This window comes from Ziziphus jujuba, chromosome 8 (assembly GCF_031755915.1).
Source record: "Ziziphus jujuba cultivar Dongzao chromosome 8, ASM3175591v1".
Lineage (NCBI taxonomy): Eukaryota > Viridiplantae > Streptophyta > Magnoliopsida > Rosales > Rhamnaceae > Ziziphus > Ziziphus jujuba.
This window is the reverse complement of record NC_083386.1, coordinates 25,180,680-25,203,982: the sequence shown is the minus strand read 5'-3', so window position 1 is coordinate 25,203,982 and position 23,303 is coordinate 25,180,680. Positions and strand designations below refer to the sequence as shown.

General features: G+C 34.5%; 3 protein-coding genes across 7 annotated transcripts; 1 reads left to right on the top strand and 2 right to left on the bottom strand.

Moving 5' to 3' along the window:
• Positions 1–15: 15 nt before the first annotated feature.
• LOC107414471 (ABC transporter B family member 28) lies at positions 16–5,443 on the top strand. The gene is made up of 16 exons (XM_016022595.4): positions 16–543; positions 684–871; positions 980–1,003; positions 1,141–1,242; positions 1,522–1,612; positions 1,988–2,088; positions 2,254–2,304; positions 2,392–2,520; positions 2,789–2,851; positions 2,932–3,211; positions 3,655–3,803; positions 3,901–3,990; positions 4,481–4,615; positions 4,697–4,753; positions 4,831–4,887; positions 5,064–5,443. Exons 1-16 carry the CDS (start codon positions 147–149, stop codon positions 5,298–5,300), a joined length of 2,151 nt encoding a protein of 716 aa, XP_015878081.3. The 5' UTR covers positions 16–146; the 3' UTR covers positions 5,301–5,443.
• Positions 5,444–5,798: 355 nt separating this feature from the next.
• On the bottom strand, positions 5,799–6,931 carry LOC107414408 (uncharacterized). Its single transcript, XM_025071976.3, has 2 exons — positions 6,358–6,931; positions 5,799–6,204 (listed from the first exon to the last, which is right to left on the bottom strand). The coding sequence occupies exons 1-2, from the start codon at positions 6,829–6,831 to the stop codon at positions 5,929–5,931; spliced, it is 750 nt and encodes a 249-aa protein (XP_024927744.3). The 5' UTR covers positions 6,832–6,931; the 3' UTR covers positions 5,799–5,928.
• A 12,106-nt stretch (positions 6,932–19,037) lies between these two features.
• LOC107414409 (calcium-dependent protein kinase 26) lies at positions 19,038–22,944 on the bottom strand. Of its 5 annotated transcripts, none has more exons than XM_025071977.3 (5): positions 22,435–22,944; positions 21,119–22,034; positions 20,703–20,999; positions 19,717–20,133; positions 19,038–19,626 (listed from the first exon to the last, which is right to left on the bottom strand). In XM_025071977.3, exons 2-5 carry the CDS (start codon positions 21,702–21,704, stop codon positions 19,361–19,363), a joined length of 1,566 nt encoding a protein of 521 aa, XP_024927745.3. In that variant the 5' UTR covers positions 21,705–22,034; positions 22,435–22,944; the 3' UTR covers positions 19,038–19,360. The 5 variants fall into 5 exon arrangements, with proteins under 5 accessions (XP_024927745.3, XP_048326071.2, XP_060675690.1 ...); XM_048470114.2 differs by having other exon boundaries at positions 22,513–22,944; XM_060819707.1 differs by having other exon boundaries at positions 22,620–22,944.
• Positions 22,945–23,303: the final 359 nt, after the last annotated feature.

Genomic DNA, 23,303 nt, shown 5'->3' with positions numbered 1-23,303 from the left:
TAAAGTAATAATTTAATTAAAAAGGTTTTGGGCCGTCCAGAAATTTTGGACAACAAAAAAAATAAAAAATGCTTTCCTTATCGTTGTTGAAATATCTCCTATTTTTTAGCTGAACGAGCTCACGTTTCCCGACACGGTGGTCACCCATGGTCATGGCCTGCTCGGCGACTCTCTCTCTCTCTCCTCCATATCATCACTTTCTCACCCGCGTCCGTACCACCAAGCTCGCTATCTCTTCTCCACGCCTTCCCCTCCAATCGCACTCCTTCCCGCCATTTCCTCGCCTTGTCGTCCTTCCCGTACCGTCGAGGTCCACGGTCGCTCCGTTCGCCTATGTTTCCGGACCCGCATCCGACCCTAATGTCTGCGATGAAGACCCGAATTTCGAAGGCTCGGACTCGAAGGCTCAGCTGTCGTCGCCGAGTGCCGTTAGTTGGGGACTCCTGTGGAGGCTTTTGATGAAGTACAAACTGAGACTCGCTCTCTCGGCTTTGACTCTCATTGGCTGCACCACTTGTACTCTCTCAATGCCCCTTTTTTCAGGTATTAAACACCGTAAGCGATTTTGGGATTAAATTTCTTTCGTTTTCTAGTCCTTGTTTGGTTGCTAAGCAAATTATAATTGGACCCAAAATAAAATAAAATAAAATAAAAATTAGGAACTTTTTTTTTTTTTTTTTCAGGGCGGTTCTTTGAAGTGCTAATTGGCGCTAGACCAGAGCCATTATGGAAGTTGCTAAGTAAAGTTGGAATTCTGTATGCGTTGGAGCCAATTTTGACTGTAATTTTTGTTGTAAACATGAATACCATATGGGAGAAGGTTATGTCGACTCTCAGAGCTCAGATTTTTGGAAGGGTATTGATTCAGAAGGTAATATACCAAAACCAATTCAGCTCGAAAAGTTTACTATGTGATATATCGCTTTTGGTCAAAAATATGAATCTTTTTTCTTTCTTTCTTTTTTTTTTCTTTGTGCAGGTCGAGTTTTTTGACCGGTATAAGGTATGTGTTCGAAGCTTCATTGTGGGTTTTGAATATATATAAATATGTATGTATGTAGTTCTTGTTTCAGCTTATTCATAATTTTATTTATTCCAACAACTACACTAATTGGTTAACTTTGATTTTGTTCCGTATAGGTCGGGGAACTTACTGGTTTGTTAACGTCTGATTTGGGTTCTCTTAAAAATATTGTCAGCGAAAATATTTCAAGGGATCGTGGATTCCGGGCACTTTCTGAGGCAAGCAACTCTACACCGATGACAAGTGAGCTTTACATTGCCCACATATTTAGCATGTACATGTTTTTGATTTTTTATGTAACTCACTTTTCATGCATACCTTAGAAAAGTTTGTGGTTTTCTGATGTGATGTTACTGAAAATTTTATTGTTTGTTTGTGATTACAATTACAAAAATCTTTGTTTTATCATTTTCAGGAGACTTCTTTCTGTATTGCTGTTTTTAATTTGCTACATGATGGTGCACGATGATTGAACTTGTTGTTTTCTTTTCTTGTAGGTCATTGGGACAATATGCATACTTTTTGCTTTGGCTCCCCAACTTGCTCCAGTTCTGGGTGTGCTGATGCTCACTGTGTCTGTTTTAGTTGGTAAATATCTTTCTAGAAACCGTTTGTTACTATAACTAGTCCACTTGTTTAATGTCTTTTTCTGCACACCTGCACGATAACTGGGTAAAAATTTTGACTTTTACAAGTTCAGGAGAATAAATTACCAAAAATGTCCTACCAACACACGTTTGTGTTGGATCTACTCATGTTATTTCTGATGTAATATTTGAATTAGCTTCTGCTGATGCTAAGTGTACTACCCATATTTATCACATCTTCCGTGTAGCATTCAGATTTTTTCTGTTATTGGTTATGTAATGCTCAGTTTCCTCTTTATCTGTCAAATTTTGGTATATCATTGCTCATTTCAATTTTTTGTTCCATTCATTACTGACTATTCTTAATTTTCTCAAGCTGTATATAAGCGATCAACGATGCCAGTTTTTAAAGCTCATGGCTTGACTCAAGCTACTCTATCTGATTGCATTTCAGAAACGTTTTCTGCAATTCGTACTGTAAGTCAATTAAATGATCTGGCTGATAATTATTTGTTCGGATATGGGTTCGACAGTAATTATTGCGTTATCTTACCATTTAGATTAGTCTTTTATTTTTGTGTGAGTTGTAGTTCAGGCTTGCATACCCAATTGGTAATTGAAATACTTCCATACTGTATACAGGTAAGATCTTTTGGCGGTGAAAAGCGCCAAATGCTGATGTTTGGCAGGCAGGTAAGTAACACAATCTAATTAATTATGAAGATAAGGAAGCTCTTTAGTGCCTTTGGCATCTATACCATCAAATCAATCTTGTTTCAGGTTCTTGCTTACCAGAGCAGTGGTATCAAGCTCGGGGCTTTTAAATCTATTAATGAATCTGTGACTAGAGTTGCTGTCTATGTATCACTGTTGGCATTGTATTCTCTTGGAGGAAGCAAAGTGAAGGCGGTAAGCAATTCTAGCTTGGGATAATGTTTTGTAACTCTTTTAGATTGTGTTTGGAGTTAGTCCATCCTTCCCTGCTAGCTATTGCCTTTTCATTGTCTGTGCCTTAAATTAAGGTTTTGATCTTTGTCTACTTTTGCTCACGATTCTTCTCAATATTGAGAGTTTGCCAATTTTGAATCCACCTTTTTGGCCCTCGTCATTTACATATTTGATTTGATTTGTTAGTGTATTATTGCAATTAATTTTTAATAATTGTTTATGGTTTCAGGGTGAACTCTCTATCGGGACGGTGGCTTCCTTTATTGGATACACTTTCACATTAACATTTGCTGTGAGTCCTTTTGTATTTTGTATAAATTTTATTTGGTTTCCATCCTCACAATGCTGTTTGGTCTGATATATATTTTTCAGGTTCAAGGTCTAGTTAACACATTTGGAGATCTTCGTGCAAGTTTTGCAGCTGTTGAGAGGATTAATTCTGTTTTATCCGGTGTAGAAATTGATGAAGCCCTTGCTTATGGTTTAGAGAGAGAATTGCAACAAACAAAATTACCTGATGAGAATTATAAATTGTTCCTTGTTGACGGTTATAATGAGAAAAATCAATCTATAAATATGCACTACATGTCAGCTCTCAAATCTGCTAGTAACGTTGCCTGCTTAGCTCGGTCTGGTGATGTTTGCCTTGAAGGTATAAGTTAGATGCATCAATTTGCTTTAAGTGCATCAAACTCCACTTTGCATTATGATTCTCTTCATTTTTGGGGAATGTTTAGCTCAGTCTGGTGATGTTTGCCTTGAAGGTATAAGTTAGATGCATCAATTTGCTTTAAGTGCATCAGACTCCACTTTGCATTATGATTCTCTTCATTTTTGGGGAATGTTTTAGACTCCCGTTCAAATCAGCACCCTTCCTCTCCCCTCTCTTCACTCTCCCTTTTCCTTGGTGATTGTAAGGTTCTTTTAACCATGGTTCCTCAAGTTATAATTCTGGGATGACAGTAAAGGAAACACGGTGATTGGTTTGTGCCCCAACCAATTTCTAACAAAGTCACATTAATCTCAACCGTTTGTACATTAATACATATGCAGTTTGTTCTATTATGCCAATGAATAATTTAATTTGTTATGCAGATGTGCATTTCTCTTACCCTGTAAGGCCTGACGTTGAAATCCTAAATGGCCTAAACTTAACACTAAAATGTGGAACTGTAACTGCTCTAGTCGGCCCAAGTGGTGCAGGCAAAAGTACAATAGTACAGCTACTGGCACGTTTCTATGAGGTTTTCCCTTGTAACTATCATTTTTTTCAGACGAAGTTTAAATTTGATTATCATGGCTTGAAGATTGTATCCATTAGTTGATGTTTACCTGTTGTAGCCAACCCAAGGTCGTATCACAGTTGCAGGAGAGGATGTCCGGACATTTGACAAGAGTGAATGGGCACGTGTGGTGTCTATTGTGAATCAAGTACCTCCTGAATCTCCAAAGATTTATGAGCACTTCATGCACCAAAGCATTATATATTTAAATTTTCCATCTACCTTACCATGAGTTTGATAATAGTTTATTCACTTTAACATAGCATTGGTTGTGGATGAGGGATCTAACCCAATACTATCCCTGTGTTTTTTTTTTTTTTTTTTTTTTCAAAAATAGATTTTCTTCTCTGTCAAAAAATAAATCATTATTTTTCAATTTCTCGGTACATATATTTTTGAGGGTGGCATGGTTGAATTCCTAATGTGTCTCCATTTCAGTTGTAGATCTGCAGACATATTGGCAATTTGAGGAATTGATTTGTTTGGTTCATATACCTTTATAATTACTTGGTTTTGAATTGAGCTTTGATTTCAAACCCAACCAACATGATACTCTAGTTACTCCTGTTCCAAGCTGTGGAAGCAACTATTTTCCTAAACATTTAGTTGTCGTCTGTCCTAATTAATAAGCTATACAGGACCCTGTTCTTTTTTCGGTGTCTGTCGGAGAAAATATTGCATACGGGCTTCCAGATGAGAGTGTATCTAGGGATGATGTGATAAAAGCAGCAAAAGCCGCAAATGCACATGAATTCATAATTTCACTTCCACAGGTTAGTCATCTTTAATGTATATAATACATATTCTACTCTCCTTCCTGTTTTCTTTACTGAATTTTGTTTTGATTTTCAAAGGGTTATGATACACTAGTTGGTGAGCGTGGAGGCTTGCTTAGTGGGGGCCAGAGGCAGGTATATAATTGTGATTTATGAGAGAGATAGAGTAAGAGTCACAAAGAGTTGTTGACACTTTATTTTTAATCTTGCAGAGAGTTGCTATAGCAAGAGCACTGCTTAAGAATGCTCCAATTTTAATCCTTGATGAGGTAAGCTTATATATTCTATATACATCTATATTTTAACTCTAAAATCGGATCATGTTAGCAAATGAAACCAGAATAACAAAAGGCATAGTTCGCCCCCTCATGTTTTAAAAGCTCCCCTAGACTTTCTGTGGACATCGCTGTCTAGGCTGCATTTATATGACATTCTTTTGGTACAGGCAACCAGTGCACTGGATGCGGTTAGTGAGCGCCTGGTCCAGGATGCTCTGAACCAATTGATGAAAGACAGGACAACATTGGTCATTGCTCACCGATTAAGCACAGTACAGAATGCGCATCAAATTGCACTTTGTTCTGAAGGAAGGATTGCAGAACTTGGGACACACTTTGAGTTATTGGCTAAGAATGGTCATTATGCTTCATTGGTTGGCACTCAAAGGCTAGCATTTGAGTAAAATTTTTCAACTATGCCGTCATAAAACTACATGATACTTATAGATAGATAGGAATTCCAATGGTTATTTTTATCTGTACTTTCCGTGTAGATTCCATTTTTCCAAGCCAATAATGAATGAAATATTTCATAAATTTCTGTTAACAGTTGCTTTGTTTTCAATTAAATACCAAAATGGTAGCAAATTCTTTGATGATATCATTTATATGTCACATCCAAACAAAAAATTGTGAAGACTAAAAAGTAATTGGAATGCGGAATTTATTTTTGGTGTCCCGTCATTGTTGGCAAGCAGCAGACATGATCATTCACTTGTTGGAGAAGCGATTATAAATTCTTTTTTAAAGTAATTTAACTGATAATCTTTTTTATAATAATTGGGTTGATTATCATTAAAACAAGATACACATTCATGTTTCAATATCTGAACCCAAATCATTAGACTTTATTTGGTTTTTTTTGCTAGGATCCAAATCATTAGTCATTGATCCTGACCTGATAATCAAAATGACCCATACTGGTCTTTTTCTATTCAATTGGATGTACTGATTATAAAACTTTCAACATACGTTCCTTTCCTTTCTATACAAAATATAAATGGAGAATATAGAATCAGTCCATTTCATGGTTTAAGAACAAGCAGATAAGGAAATGATGGCATTGAGATCGGCAAGGCATTCAGTGGGAAGGCCAAGGAAGGAATTCATAAGGAAATCATCAATCGGATCAACGGTTGCCACACCAACCAATCTGCAGTTTCCATTTTCATCCAACCTCTCTCCTTTCGCACTTCTCATTGTCCCATTCGACTCCTCAGATGTCAACATGGTCTCCACCAGCAATGGTGGAGCTTTATAGATACTCCCAACTGAGAACCAAAACTTGGCCTTGAATTCAAGTCCAACCTACAAAAACAACCATAGTTTCAGAGTGCTTTTATTAGCACCAAAAAAATTATGGTATAAATAATCTATATATGAATGTTCAGAAATCGGTACTAGTACAATACAAAACTTTTCAACTCTGAAGTAAGTTACTTCACAGGTTGAAAGTACTACCTTTCCAGATTCTTTATTTATGCTCCCTTGGAAGAGTTCTGGGACAATATCAATCTTCAGAAATGGTGGCAATGGAAGACCCAAAAACTTAGTTGTTGCACTCTTCAATGGTGGAATGTAGACTGTGTTGAGGTCAAATGAAACTGAAATGATTTCATCAGTCAAGCTGTTTTCTGTGACTTTTTTACCAGACCCAGTTCCTCTTCCACCTTCTGCATTGTATTCAAAGTCAGGATATTGGGAAATGCCAAGCTTGCAAGCTTTCAAAGTTTTGAAATCAACAGAGTAAATTTCAGATTTTGGCAATTGGGTTTGAGTATCTGGGGTGGCAAAGGAACTGGGTGGTCGTTGCTGGTTTTGACTGGAAGAAGAAGGAGAGGAAGAGAAGGTGATTGTTTTCAGTCTTGGCCTTAGTTTTTCAGCTGAGGGTTTGAACAGAAATGGAGGGTTTGAGGGATTTATTCTGCAACCCATCTGGTCACGTTTTGGTTTGCTTTGTGTTCTACCTACGAGGGCGTGATAAGAGAAATTGGATTTCTGAATTTTAGAACTATTGACAAGGAAGTCAAAAAGTCCATGTCGCTTATGAAATTCAGCAAAAAACGTGAGGCCCGTTTTTGTTGTGCGGTCAAGTTTTTAAACCTTATCTACAAGTTAACAAACTATCATGTCCGTCAGTGCATGAAATCTCTGAACAATCTGCCATGTGAGCATGGGAATTTTTTGACGATAATAATAATAATAGTAATAAATGCATTTTATTGAAACCAAAAGAGAGTCAAACGATAGGACGGGGTGTCTCGGAGAAAACTTCTCATCAAATTAGAAAAATGTTTTTCATCTTTGATATCACTGTCAAGTTCGAAATTTAAAATTTTAATATTACTCGTTCAAAATATAAAATTATGTAAGAACATATTAAAAATTATTGAATATTGATAAAAATATATAGACAATAATAAAAGTTAATGAAAATTTATTTAGAAAAATAATGTTTTTATTAATATTTTAATTTATTTAATTAATTAATTATCAAATTAACTATTAAAATTGTAAAAATATTGAATGAATATTATATTTTTCTTAATTAATCTATTTGTAATAAGTATTAATAATGAAAAATACGTTATTCTTAATAAAAAAATGTAAAAAAAAATACATATTTAATAAAATTATTTATTAATTAATATATATATATATATAACAAATATTTTATATTATATTTCATAAATGTTATTTCAATGCTATGAAAAACTCCCGACTGGTTAAAAATTATTTTATCTTCCTCATTCTTATTTTAAAATAGAAAATATAAGAAATAATTATTAAAAAATGTATCTGTTTGATATTTTTGCATGTAATTACTAATATGCTATTGATGTGAATATTTTAAAATTAAATTTGCATGTATCAGATACTATTAATATCTAAATTTTAAATTTTGAATTGCATAAAATATATTTTTTGCATATATTTCAATTTTTGTCTACATTTTAATTTTTATCTACTTTATAATATTTATACAAATATTAAATTTATTATTGTAAAAAAATAATAAAAGATAGGTAAATATGTAGCTTGTGATACTAATTTTCTCCAAGAATATAAGTGGTACACTTGTCCAATGTAATTTTAGATATTATTTGTTAGATGTAAATTTTTTTATTTTTATTTGCCTAATTATTGAAAGACAATTAAAAAGTTAAAACAAAAACCAATAATCTTGTAACACCCCGTCCCAAAGTACATCGGAATTTCTAAAATTTGACCAAGGTTGACCGAATTTGACTGTCGTTGATCGAAAAGGGATCAAATGTTGATTTTTTACTCCTGATGGAATTTCACATTGACCGAGGTACCGTTACGAAGTACACATTGTCACGAGTCCATAGACTAGTAGCACATTGAAAACGGAGCTACGGTTTGAAAGTTATGAGCAAAACAAGTTGAGGTCCAAACTGTTCAAGGGATGCCGGAGTTGACTTTTTGTTCATGCAAAGTTGAGCTCTAACTCATGCATGGTTGTGAAGTACTCATCGATACGAGTCCGTAGACTAGCGGTACACCTCATTTGGACATATGGTTTGAAAGTTATGAACCTGTAGAGTTTTTCAAATACAGTATTGTTTTAATATTATTTTTAAATATGTGAACAGTATGTCATGTGTGACTTAATAAAAGGTGTCATGTGTCACAATGGTGAGATGCCACATGTCAATTATGATTAAATATCATATTATTTTATTACTATTCTATACAATAATATTATTTTAATATTATTTAATTATTCTTTTTTTTTGTTTTATTTTCTTTTTTTTTTCTTTTTTCTTTTTTTTCCTTCCCCTATATGGGAAAAACACCCTACCCCCGCCCCCCCCGGCGTCGGAACCTTTCTTCTTCTTCTTTCTTTTCCTTTCCTTTTTCCTCCTTTCAGGGTCCTTGCCGTTTCTCAAATTTCGGCTACCAGACGGCCACACGTGCCAGCCAGGGAAGAAGCCCATTCCCCGGCGACACCAACCTCCAAATTTCCCGGCCAAACGCCGCCGGACGCACCCAGATCGGGCCGGTGAAGTCGGCGGCGATGAGTTTGAGTTTTCCGGCTATTCTCGCCGTTTCCGACCAATCCAATCCGATTTTCCACCCGTCTCTCCCTATTTTTGGTCCTCTGAGTTCAAATATGGTCTCCAATTCTTTAAATTCGAAGTGGTTTGCGAGTTATGAGGAGGTGAAGTTCGGCCAGTACTTCCCGGGCAAATTCCGACCACCATCGGCGGAATTGGGGTCAATGAAGGCCGGTAATGCGATCCTCGTTCCATAAGTTTCGTTTCGGAGCACGTGTGTATTGTGGAATTTATCCCATGGAGAATCTAGGGTTAATTGCGTGCTCGAGGTGAGTAACCCACCTTCGAAATTAATTTTGGGAGTCAAATTAATTATATTGTGATATTTTAATATTTGAATGTTTTTATTTTATGTTCATTGTTAGATAAATTGTGAATTAAATTTTGATGTCCATATTTGAATAAATTGAAATATATGATTTTGATAAATTATGGAAATCTAGATTTTATGACAATTTGATATTTAAAGGAATTGTAAAAGTAATATTATTTGATTTATTACGGAATTTATTTGTGAATTTATTTTGATTAATAAAAAATGCATTTATATAAATTTATGCATTGTGGAAATTATTTTATGGTATTGAGGATTTATGGAATTAAATTATATATGTTTCATTCATGTGGTTTTAATATTATTTTTGGTATGATTTGATTTTAAAGATTTCAAGAAAAATAGTGGTTTAAGTTATGGTGCTCTCAAAATATATGTTTATGCACTTGAAATATTATCTAGTTGATTTTATGATATGAGAAAAATTATATATTATTGATGGATTTATGTCGGTGTTATTAAAGAAAAATATGGGATGGTGAATTTGAAAAATGGTATAATTCCCACGGTGAGTTTTGGAAAAATTATTTTTTTTTCAAATAATATGGTTATTTATTTTAGATGCACTCATACAGTACTGGTGTTCTGTACCGTGTATGTGGATGAGCACGCAAGTTATAATGTCTCCCGTGAGTTGCCATCGGACCGAGGGCAGGCAAGTTTTATATAGTGCACATAAACCGCCCCCCTCCATTGCCGGATTGACGGTTTAAGCAGCAGCGCTGTCGGGATGCCGAAGCGACCGTATGCAAGTTTCTCTCTTTAACCTCCCGCCAGATGGTGCTCGGAACGCTGGGTATCATAGGGCATCACTGGTATATAGTGTTGTGCGTCAAGTATTATTTTTCTGATATAAATTTCAAATCCTAAAGTTTTAAAGCCGCATTTAAATTAAATGTATTTAATTTGTTTTATCACCTATTTCCAATTAGCATTTTCTAAAATGTGAATATTCATATTTTATGACCCTTATTTTAAATTAATGTTTTTAAAATGTATCTTGTGATATTTTTATTATATAGATTGATTGAACATTTCAAAATGAATTTTATAATATATTTCTATCACTTATTTTATACGATTGAATATAATTATTTAAATTATATTTTTGACACTGTTTATTTTGATTTATTAAATCAAATTATATGAATTATATATTGAATTTTACTTTTATGTTATATTTCTTTAATGCAAGTATCCTGAATTTATTTTATTATATTTCATTATATTTTATTCGTATTTGGATTATTTAATTATTTATTAGATTAATTATTCCTTGATTTTTGGGACATAAAAGATTGGGTTTTGCGAAAATGTTTTAAAAAGGGAACCTTTGCGACGGAGTGAATGGTGAGGGTTTTGAAAGAAAATATTATTTTCAATTAATTATTATTTATTTACTTATTTATTCTTAATTAATCAGATGTACTATAATTATCGTTACTATTATAATTGTATAGTAGATAGGATCACTCACTGAGATAATTAGCATCTCATATTTCTAAATTCTGCTCCCCTAGGTACAAGGATTGGGAGACATTGATCGTCCGGACAAGCTCGACATCTCAGTCCATTGCCGAAAGTCCAAGAATCATTTTCTCCCTTTTTCGTCTTCATCTTGTATTGCTTCTTTATCTGACATTGTATTAATTTTATATTTATTTGTATAATGCTCTGTATACTGTATTGAACACATTTTATTAAATACTGCATTAATTCCCTTTTTTTTTTTTTTTTTTGAAGTGCTACAAATTTGTGGAATTAAATTGTAGTAATGTGGGAGGAATAAGGTGGTGTATATAGAAGTGTTTTTTCAGTGCAGGAAAATTGTGGTAAGTCCAACCCTTAGGGAAGGTTCTGCTCGATTTTCCATTGGAGGGTCCAATAGGATTTTCCTGGGATCAGGGCTTGTCTAGGGTTCCGGTGAGGAATTTTAGATGGATCCTGATAGTTGGTATCAGAGCTCTAAGTTCTAGTATTCCTAAGGGACTGTGCATTGTTGTGCATCCCATCTGCATCTGATCTCTCATTTTACTCATCTTAAAGCGTTATTTCCCTTTATCTTAAAGCAAATTCGTTGCCCGAGTTGAAATAACTCTAATCTTTGAGGGTGTCAATTAGAATCACCTATCCTAACGGGGAATTCCTATGGCCTAGTCAATGGTCGAGGATTGCCTTTTCTTTATCGAAGGTCAAGTAATGGGGGCAGATCCAATTCTGTGAATCTTTTTGGGATCCGAAGTGGTCCTAGATATGGATTGAGTAGTTATGAATCTTATGTTTATGGACCGCTACCATAAAGGAGTAAAATTAAAGTGTTTCATCTTACCTGGAGTGGTGCTTCGTGGAGGAGTTAGGGAGCCTTTACCGTGGTTAATTTCTATCCTCGTCTCCAAGGAGCTATCGAAGAATAGTTGTCAAGGGTATTTGACCCGTGTGGTTGATGCCCGAGTAGATGGTGAGCATTGGAACTGCTCATAGTGGGAAGCAATTCGAAAGCGTTTTCCTAACAAGTTACTTGGATTATGACCGTAAAAAGGATATCGAATCATTATTGAATTGACTTTGGACATCAATCTATTTCAGTACCGCCATACCGTGCGACTCCATCAAAGTTAAAGGACTGAAAGGCTCAGCTGCAAGATTTGGTGAATAAAGGTTTCACTAGATCAAGCTTGTCATCATGAATGGCATCTGTTTCGTTCATGGAGAAGAAGGATGGATGCCTAAGGGTGTGTATCGTCTACCAACGACTTAACAAGGTCACAACCTATAATCGATACCCATTGCCGAGTATGAATGTGTGTCGATCAACCTCAAGGTGTCAAGATATTTTTCTGATCGATTATCAAAAACTAAATGCTTTTCAAAGTGATATTTGAAATTAAAGGTATTTTATTCATGTTTTTATTATTTATTTAAATCGATGTTTTAGCATGAATTTCATTTACATTGATTTTATTATTTATTTTGATTTAAAATGTATTTTGACATGTTTTTATAATTTACCTTAATTATGAGAGTTTACATAAAATGTGTTTTCATCATTCATTCAATTAATGTTTTAAAAGTGCATTTTACTATGACTTTATTGTTTAAATTGATTGGATGATTTAAAATAAATTTTATTATATTGTTACTCTTATTTTAAATGCATGTTTTAAATATTTCTTTTATTATTTAATCGATTCATTTTACTTCTTTTAAAATGGTTATTAAAATGCATTTATTCATGTTTTTATTATTGTTCCAATGTGGAATTTTAACAATTGCCTATGCAAGTTAAGGTGTTTTAAACTAATTAAAATAATTTTCTTAATATTTATTATTTCATTGATTTAATTAGTAAATTTTATAAATTATATTTTGATTGTTGAGGAAATTTGAAAATTTAAATTGGATTGATGAATTGTATATATTTTATGTTGGTGGTATATTTGAAAAATATATTTATTATTTGTTTTATGTTATGGTTTTCCAAGAGCGACTTAAGGTTTAAGTATCGCCAATTGAGAATCCAAGAGTAGGATATCGTTGAGTTCAAAAAAGAGATCATTAAGGAAAATGTGATTCAATGTATGTGATACACCCTAAAGGTATAAAGATATATCGAATACTCACTAAGTATTATTGATGGATTGGCACGACAAAGGAAGTTGCCGAATTAGAATCAATGTACATAAGTTGTCGAATTAGAATCAATGTACGTAAGTTGCCGACAAGTGGAAGCGGGAAGTAGAAATGTTAGCGCACTTTTTACTGGTACGAGAGTGGTTCTCATTGAGACAAGTCAGTCGAGCTGTTCGTAAAGCATATCATGAGACTACACAGAGTATCAACCACCATCACGACTATTTGAGATTTGACCTTTACTTCAAGACTATGATGAAGGTTAACAGATACACTTGGAGCGAGACTTAACTGCTGCATCGCCTTCCACCACAGGCCAATGGACAAGCAAAGTGCAGAATTCACATTTTGGGAGTTATGCTGAGACCATGCACTATGGAATGTCGAATGAAGTGGGAATAAGCAATTGTCGTTTATAAGGTCTGTCGTAAGATTAGCTACCGAGCATTGAGGTGTTTTCGTATGAGATTCTATATGAAAGGCAGTGTCAAACCCCACTATATTGAAGTGAAGTAGGTAAGGAGAAGCACCATACGACGACCAACCTAAATTGGATGCAAACACCTACGGATGACTATGAATAAGGTGAAGGTCATCTGAGAGAGTTTGAAGACCGCTCAGGATTGACAAAAGAGTTAACCTGACGTGCAAGGAAAAGATTTTGAATTCAAAGTCCGAGATTGAGTTTTTTAAAATTATCTCCGTAGAAGAGAGTCATATGCTTTGGTTGACAAAGAGAGCTAAGTTCTCGTTATCTTGATTTCTACAAGGTAGCAAAAGAATTGGTGTTGTAACGTACGAGTTAGCATTTTTGGAAGAGTTAACACAAGTATGTAACGTATTTCACGCATCGGAGCTACAAAAAGACATCAAAGACCTGTCATGCATGGAGCAACTAAGACAAATTTTTAAGTCATGAAGAATGCGTATGGATCAATAAAACTATTTTCTCAGTCAAAAGCCTCGTGGTGAATTAATCTAGTCGAGAAAGCGACGTGGAAGCTCGAGGCACAAATTAGCAACCAGTATTCTTATGCGTTTTAGTGACGTATAAAATTTCGAGGATGAAATTTTTGTAAGAGGGGAAGATTGTAACACCCCGTCCCGAAGTACATCGGAATTTCTAAAATTTGACTAAGGTTGATCGGGTTTGACCATCGTTGACCGAAAAGGGGTCAAATGTTGACTTTTTACTCCTGATGGAATTTCACATTGACCGAGGTACCGTTACGAAGTACACATTGTCACGAGTCCATAGACTAGTAGCACATTGAAAACGGAGCTACGGTTTGAAAGTTATGAGCAAAACAAGTTGAGGTCCAAACTGTCCAAGGGGTGCCGGAGTTGACTTTTTGTTCATGCAAAGTTGAGCTCTGACTCATGCATGGTTGTGAAGTACTCATCGATACGAGTCTGTAGACTAGTGGTACACCTGATTTGGACATATGGTTTGAAAGTTATGGACCTTTAAAGTTTTTCAAATACAGTATTGTTTTAATATTATTTTTAAATATATGAACAGTGTGTCACGTGTGACTTAATAAAAAGGTGCCATCTGTCACAACGGTGAGATGCCACATGTCAACTATGATTAAATATCATATTATTTTATTATTATTCTATACAATAATATTATTTTAATATTATTTAATTATTCTTTTATTTTCTTTTTATTTCTTTTTCTTTTTTTTCTTTTTTCTTTTTTTTCCTTACCCCACGTGGGAAAAACACCCTAGCCCCCCCACCCCCACCCCCCCGAACCTTCCTTCTTCTTTCTTTTCCTTTCCTTTTTCCTCCTCTCGGGTCCTTACCGTTTCTCAAATTCCAGCCACCAGACGGCCAGGGAAGGAGCCTATTCCCCGGCGATGCCAACCTCCAAATTTCCCGACCAAACGCTGCCGGACGCGCCCAGATCGGGCTGATGAAGTCGGCGGCTGTGAGTTTGAGTTTTCCAGCGATTCTCGCCGTTTCCGGCCAATCCCGTCTGATCTTCTACCCTTTTTCCCCTATTTTGGGTCCTCTGAGTTCAAATATAGTCTACCAATTGTTTAAATTCGAAGTGGTTCGTGAGTTATGAGGAGGTGAAGTTTGGCCGGTACTTCCTGGGCAAATTCCGACCACCACCAGCGGAATTGGGGTCAATGGAGGCCGGTAATGCGATTCTCGTTCCATAAGCTTCGTTTCGGAGTATGTGTGTGTCGTGGAATTTATCCCATGGAGGATCTGGGGTTAATTGCATCCTCGAAGTGAGTGACCCACCTTCGAAATTAATTTTGGGAGTCAAATTAATTATATTATGATATTTTAATATTTGAATGTTTTTATTTTATGTTCATTGTTAGATAAATTGTGAATTAAATTTTGATGCCCATATTTGAATAAATTGAAATATATGATTTTGATAAATTATGGAAATCTAGATTTTATGACAATTTGATATTTAAAGGAATTGTAAAAGTAATATTATTTGATTTATTACGGAATCTATTTGTGAATTTATTTTGATTAATAAAAAATGCATTTATATAAATTTATGCATTGTGGAAATTATTTTATGGTATTGAGGATTTGTGGAATTAAATTATATATGAAAATTCATGTGGTTTTAATATTATTTTTGGTATGATTTGATTTTAAAGATTTTAAGAAAAATATTGGTTTAAGTTATGGTGCTCTCAAAATATATATTTATGCACTTGAAATATTATCTAGTTGATTTTATGATATGAGAAAAATTATATATTATTGATGGATTTATGCCGATGTTATTAAAGAAAAATGTGGGATGGTGAATTTGAAAAATGGTATAATTCCCACGGTAAGTTTTTGAAAAATTATTTTTTTTTTCAAATAATATGGTTATTTATTTTAGACGCACTCATACAGTACTGGTGTTCTGTGCCGTGTATGTGGATAGCATGCAAGTTATAATGTCTCCCGTGAGTTGCCATCGGACTGAGGGCAGGCAAGTTTTATATAGTGCATATAAGCCGCCCCCCTCCATGGCCGGGTTGACGGTTTAAGCAACGGCGCTGTCGGGACACCGAAGCGACCGTATGCAAGTTTCTCTCTTTCACCTCCCGCCAGATGGTGCTCGGGACGCTGGGTATCATAGGGCATCACTGGTATATAGTGTTGTGCGTCAAGTATTATTTTTCTGATATAAATTTCAAATCCTAAAGTTTTAAAGCTGTATTTAAATTAAATGTATTTAATTTGTTTTATCACCTATTTTCAATTAGTATTTTCTAAAATGTATTCATTCATATTTTATGACCCTTATTTTAAATTAATGTTTTTAAAATGTATCTTGTCATATTTTTATTATATGGATTGATTGAACATTTCAAAATAAATTTTATAATATATTTCTATTACTTATTTTACATGATTGAATATAATTATTTAAATTATATATTTGATACTGTTTATTTTGATTTATTAATCAAATTCTATGAATTATATATTGAATTTCACTTTTATGTTATATTTCTTTAATGCAAATATCCTGAATTTATTTTATTATATTTCATTCATATTTGGATTATTTAATTATTTATTAGATTAATTATTCCTTGATTTTTGGGGCATAAAAGATTGGGTTTTGCGAAAATGTTTTAAAAGGGGAACCTTTCTAACGGAGTGAATGGTGAGGGTTTTGAGAGAAAATATTATTTCAATTAATTATTATTTATTTACTTATTTATTCTTAATTAATCAAATGTACTATAATTATCGTTACTATTATAATTGTATAGTAGATAGGGTCACTCACTGAGATGATTAGCATTTCATATTTCTAAATTCCGTTTCCCTAGGTACAAGGATTGGGAGACATTGATCGTCCGGGGCAAGCCCGATGTCTCAGTCCGTTGCCGAAAGTCCAAGAAGCATTTCCTCCCTTTTTCCTCTTCATCTTCTATTACTTTTTTATCTGACATTGTATTAATTTCATATTTATCTGTATAATATTCTGTATACTGTATTGGACATATTTTATTAAATACTGCATTAATTCCCTTTTATTTATTTATTTATTTTTTGAAGTGCTGCAAATTTGTGGAATTAAATTGTAATAATGTGGGAGGAATAAGGTGGTGTATATAGAAATGTATTTTTAGTGCAGGAAAATTGTGGTAAGTCCAACCCTTAAGGGAGGTTCTGCCCGATTTTCCATTGGAGGGTCCGGTAGGATTTTTCTGGGATCAGGACTTGTCTAGGGTTCCGGTAAGAAATTTTAGATGGATTCTGATAAATATTAATTTGGCAAAATATTTTACTAAACATCAATAATATTTATAAAAAATTTAATAAAAAAATTATAAATATTTTCAAAAATTCTGTGGGAAATTTATGAAAATTTCATTAAAATTTTAGAAATTTTCATGGAAATTATGAATTTTTTAACCATTGTAAAAAATTAGATATGGATATTATAATAAAAAATTTCATAAAAGTTATTGAAAAATATCGAAAATTTCGTTGGATATTATGAAAACTATATTTGTTTCCACTTGAGAGCTAAATCTCTTTCAATGTGTTTAAAAAATGAAAATTTCATAGAAAGTTTTAATATTTTAAACTATGACCACTGTTGCCAATGGAATCAATATATGTACATGCTATGGAACAATTTAAATTACCATTAAAAAAATCATTTTAACATATTAAATAGTTAGTTTTAAAGATCAAAATATAATTAAATACAATTAATTAATAATTATTATGCTAATAATAGATATTATTAGTGATGATTCATTAAAAATGATAAATAGTAAAATTCAATTATATATTATTCATAATTCATCGGCAAAGCTACAAAATTAAAAGTTTCGTGGTAAACACTCAATTGCAAAAAGATAAAGACAAGAAATTTTGCTACTAGTGGTTCAATAATGATAGCAGTAATTGGAAAGAAAACTCATATTATTTGCCCTTAATAGAGACATATGGATGGAGTTTATGCACTTCCAAAAGTTAATATCCCATGCCATATGCTTAAAGCAACTTGGCGCCCCACATGTCTCCTCAAAAGCCTCATACGAAATTTATTAAAACGGCTTATGAAGAACATCATCATCCTGTTTTTGGAAGACAACCATTTAAGGAAGAGGAAGTTGTCTCCTAAAGTGGTGGTACCACAACATATAATATGTTATGGTGTTTCTTTGCGTGGTGAACTGAGTTTTTCTTCACTACAGCATACAAGTAATAATGCAGATTGTCTTGGATTAAAAGATCTGGACTCAAATTGCTTGCATTTATTTTTTCCCCTATTTTCCATCTTCCATTTCAATTAGAGAGTGAATAAATGGATTGGGAATCTGAAAATTGGGCAATAGGAAATTTAGAACTTTCTTGCCAGTGGGTCTAAGAAAACTTTTAGCATAAAACCATTGACGAAATATGGATATTTTCTCAACTTCGGATTTTCATGAAAATAAGTGAATTTTGTTTTCCTTTTTCTTTCTTTTTCTAATGTTTCACACGTAGAGGTTCGAGTTGACTTCTTGCATTAACTAAAGAATCAGTGAATTCCGAATTTCAAAGTTGAGATTTCAAACATAGAGTTAAATATTATCTGCCTTGGATTCACCACGTAGAATAATTACTGCCACATTTACCCCAAAAAAAAAAGAAAGAATAATTACTGCCTTAAGGTCCTCTAAAAGACTACGACCAGAAATGAGCTGTGTTAGCTCATCATGGTTGCGAGAATGACGTCATTCTTGACGTTTTTAAAGTATAGTTTGGACCAAGGTTTTGTTGACCTCCATTAGAGGAATTCTAAGGGTGATCGATGACCATATTGAATACCTTAGTAGAAACATTTAACATTTAATTAGAATATAACTATTAGGAGGGCATTCAAAATCAGACAACAAAGATGACACCGGCTGCAGACTCAGACAAAGAAAGAATGGAAGATATTTAAAATATGAAACAACAAAAATGAGTCATCCACAACCTTTCCATTGATGAAAAATGGTTAAATAATGTATCTGTTTGTTTCTCTATCTTCATTCTTCAGGATTTAGTGTGTCTAAAAAAATAAATTAAAAAAAAAAAAAAACCAATATTTTACACGATGAATCTTGGAAAACTTCATTCTGTGATTATCAAACTTGCTATTTTACAAGGCACAAACCCCACTCCATTAGCCAGAACTTGTTATTTTTGTCACCTGCTAGTGAAAACCGAATACCAAAAACTCCTCTTCAAATCGGAAAGACATCCACCCCCGTCACAACACCCGCTTGAAACTACATGAAATTGACACAACATTTCCAAGATACATGGGTACCAACCAAAAAGATAAAACCCTACTCTAATGCACCAACCATGAAACCTCACGTGGGAATGTCAATTTACATACTCCCAACCACATCAGAAGCACTCTAACTTGTGGTCTAACCTTTCAACAGACAAGAGAAGACCTAAGTGAGTTTGGAAGATGTGTGCATGATGACCAACGGATGACTGATTCGGTTACCATTAGATCAAGTTGCTCATGTTCACCAAGTCCAATTGTACGATTTATCTTGCTGTGAATGCCTGACATTTTAGACCAGTTTGTTCCTTCTGACCTTTTATATTCTCCTGGCTTATTCTCCAACTCTGTGGCTACATGCCCAAAGCAAAGGGAAGAATCTGGCAACACAAGGAGCGTCCCCAAGTTTGCATCTGCATAGTTAAGCAAAAGATTGATCCTAAAAAATGCATCAGAATGAAAATGGTTCAGATAGCAGCTGGATGATGATAAACCGAAAGTACCTCCATGAATTGATTCTACTCTGGATGTGTTGGCTGAGACCTCTAGGGAACACCTTCCTTGCTCAAACCCAGAACCAGGACTGAAGAATGCAAAGCTTGGCATTGAAGGAAGAGGATAAGAGATTTCTAAACCATTAGAATCGCCGCTACACCGGAATGAAAACCCACAAGATGCCAACGAAGGAGTTGTTGGTTCCACCAAAAAAGAAGAAAAAGATGACCTGCACGTGAATGCAGGTGATTGGGTGTCGCAGGTAATTGGTGATCCAGATCCAGCGCCAAAGCTGATGTCCTGATTTCTGGACATAAGTGGGGTAGAGAATGAGTTGCCACCCACATCACATTCTCCATGATGTTGGTTTGCACTTCGACTTGGTTGTTCAGAACATGATACACTGCTTTTCATCCATGAATGATCTACAAGAGATTAAGTATTTGAAGGGCAGCATGAAGGGATAACGGGGAAGAAATATGAAACAAACAAATTAATTGGATGGGTGGAAGACGAAAAAAAAAAAGAAAAAAGAAAAAAGCATCTTTCAGCCTTGGTCCCTACAAACAGCAGTTACACACAAATAAGCCATCCCAATCATTTAATGATCATTACAGCACAGTTTCCAGAACTAGAATAAGAACATTCATAACATAGCATGTAGGGTCTTACAAATCATTAATGCAAAGCTAAACCATGATAAGATATCATCTTTTTCTAGTACCATGGCTCACAGATAAAATCCAAAAGGAACAAAGGCCTATTTGGCTGCAATTTATATTAATTACTGAGACTATACTATTAGAGGTGTTCTCCAATAATGATAGAGATGACACTATACTATTAGAGGTGTTCTCCAATAATGATAGAGATGACACTATACTATTAGAGGTGTTCTCCAATAATGATAGAGATGAAGTGTTGTCTAGAAATTTCATATTCATACAGAAAGAATATGCATTTCCAGCAAATAGAATGTTTTTGTAGAACCTACCTAAAACCTGCTGAGCAGTCAACCTTCGGGAAGGATCTGTACAGAGCATTTTCCTAATCAAATCCTTAGCTGATTCAGAAATGTGATCCCAAGGATCAGATGGGAACCTCAGATCAGCTACCCTAACAGCCTCGAATATTCGCGACTTTGTCTTCCCCCAAAATGGTGGCATCCCACTGAGAAGAATGTAAAGGATGACCCCTGCACTCCAAACATCTGCTGCCTCATTATAGCCCCCTGAAAGTACCTCAGGAGCTATATAGAATGGACTTCCAACCAACCCATGTAAACTTTGCCCTGCTTGAACAAAATCTAATTCTCAAAAACCTGAATCTAAATTTAGAGAAAAACATTTTGTATTCCATAACACATAAAACGATAAGTATCAAATTAAGCCAAGAAAAATATGGAATTACCAGGCTTGATATAGGTGGCAAGACCAAAATCTGCCAATTTAATAGGAGACGATGAGGATTTTGTTGCCAAGAGGATGTTTTCGGGCTTCAAGTCTCTATGAACAACCCCATTTTCATGACAATACAAGACCACCTGCATGAGATGCCTAAAGAGAACTCTAGCATCTGACTGGGAGAATCGCCCATGTTTTTCTAACTGGAGGAAAAGCTCCCCTCCAGCACAAAGTTCCATCACCAGATGAACATAGTCTTCCTCCTCATAGACAGCTTTGAGATCTACAACATTTGGGTGGCCAGATAACCTGGTCATAATTTCAATCTCAAGCTTGACACTCCGAACATCATCTAAGGTCACCAATCTATCCTTGGCAATGGATTTGCAAGCTAACACCTCTCCGGTCAACTTATCAGTGCAAGCCCTGATAACACCAAACTGCCCCCAACCCAATTGCTCTCCAAGATTGTATCGATCTTTCAGATTTGAGGTCTGGTTTGCCTCCAAAATGGTAGCAGTCAAGCTAGGGACTTTATAACAGTTGCAAGGCCGTGTAGATGGTTCACTGCTGTTGCTGAGAGCAACAGCCATACCAATATCCCCCCCAACCAACCAGGAGATACCAGTCAGAACCTGTTTTCTAGTTTCAAAATATTGTATAATTCATAAACCCATTTCTAATAAATGAGAAAGCTAAATTTTTTAGGTGTCTATCTTTGATTCTTTTTGCTCACATATGCATTCACCAAAACCATACTTGAGGTCAAAATCAAAGGAGAAGCTTCTCCAGCTTGTTGTTGAAGTTTGACAATAACGCTAAGCGTGAAGAATAAGATACCTTGTATCTGGACAGCGTATAATTACCAGATAATAAACCCTAGACAGAACAGACTTTTTACCTTCTGCTTGGATCACCCGGATCTGCAGTAGATCAAATTATACCAAATTCAGTCTTACATTTAAGGAAAAGAAATTGCCAAAAAAGACACACACACGCACACACACATATTTCTTTAGATTGAATTAAAAAAAATCTACCGAAGCAGCTTCTGCAAAAGTACATTGGTTTTTTTTTTTTTTTTTTTAACTTAAAATTTTCTTCTTGTTTTTTTGTTTTCTTTTTGTTTTTTTTTTTGTTTTTGTTTTTTTTTTTTTTTTTTTTGGGGTAACCTGGGAATCTAAAAAAAATGCCACTGGCCGAATTCAAATTCAATTTAAACAAGAAAACCTCACGAGTTTCACGCATCCTTCAAAGCATGAACAGAAAAAAGTCTAAACTGTTATAAAGACAGATCAAAAAGAGAAATCTTCCATAACGAACCTTAAGTACCTAATAACAACCACAACCTGCCCAAATATCATCCCAAAAAAAGAAAAAAAGCAAAGCATCACTACCCACCAACTAAAAACTCCAAATTCACCGAAGAAGAAAGAATTCCCACTCAGAAACGCTGAAATTCGGAAGAAAACAAAGGAGGGCAGATCCAAATTGTTCACACTTTTGACGTAAAACTGACATTCACAAAATCCCACTCAGACACCCACCAACACTTACACAGATATGTATATAGAAAGCGAGAGAGAGAGAGAGAGAGATACAGAGAAAGGGACTAGGTTACTTGGTTAGAGAAGAGAAAAAAGAAAAAAGAGCAGAGAGAAGAAGGAGTCCGTTGGAGCAGTGGGCTTTGAGCTCCCAAAGAGAGTGAGAGCTCCTGTCCTCTGTGGGCTCTCCTTTGTTTAGCTTGGCCTCTCTGTTTCTGCCAAAGTTGCGAAAATAAACTTCAAACAAAATACAAAAAAACATTTTTTTTTTTTTTCTTTTTTTCTTCCCTTCTTCCTCGGACCTCAAAACCGACTTTAAATTTTGTTTAATTTACTTCCACTGTGCTTAAAAAGCTTCAATGCTTCTTTTACTATTTTGGAATTCTTCGGCGTTTACTCGCTCGCTTACTTCAAATTTCGCGTACTCGCTGTTTTAAACTGTTTGTTTCCTTCTCCGGATATATTCTTTTTGGATAAATCATTTAATTTTCCATTCCATAATTGGTGATAATTTCAACATCGGAATTTAATATTTTTATTCATAAATTTAAATTTAATATGTTTATAATTTATCCAAACTACTTTTTACTGTTACAAAATATAGTATTTTTTTTTGAAAAAATAAAAGGACATTCCTTCATAAAAAAT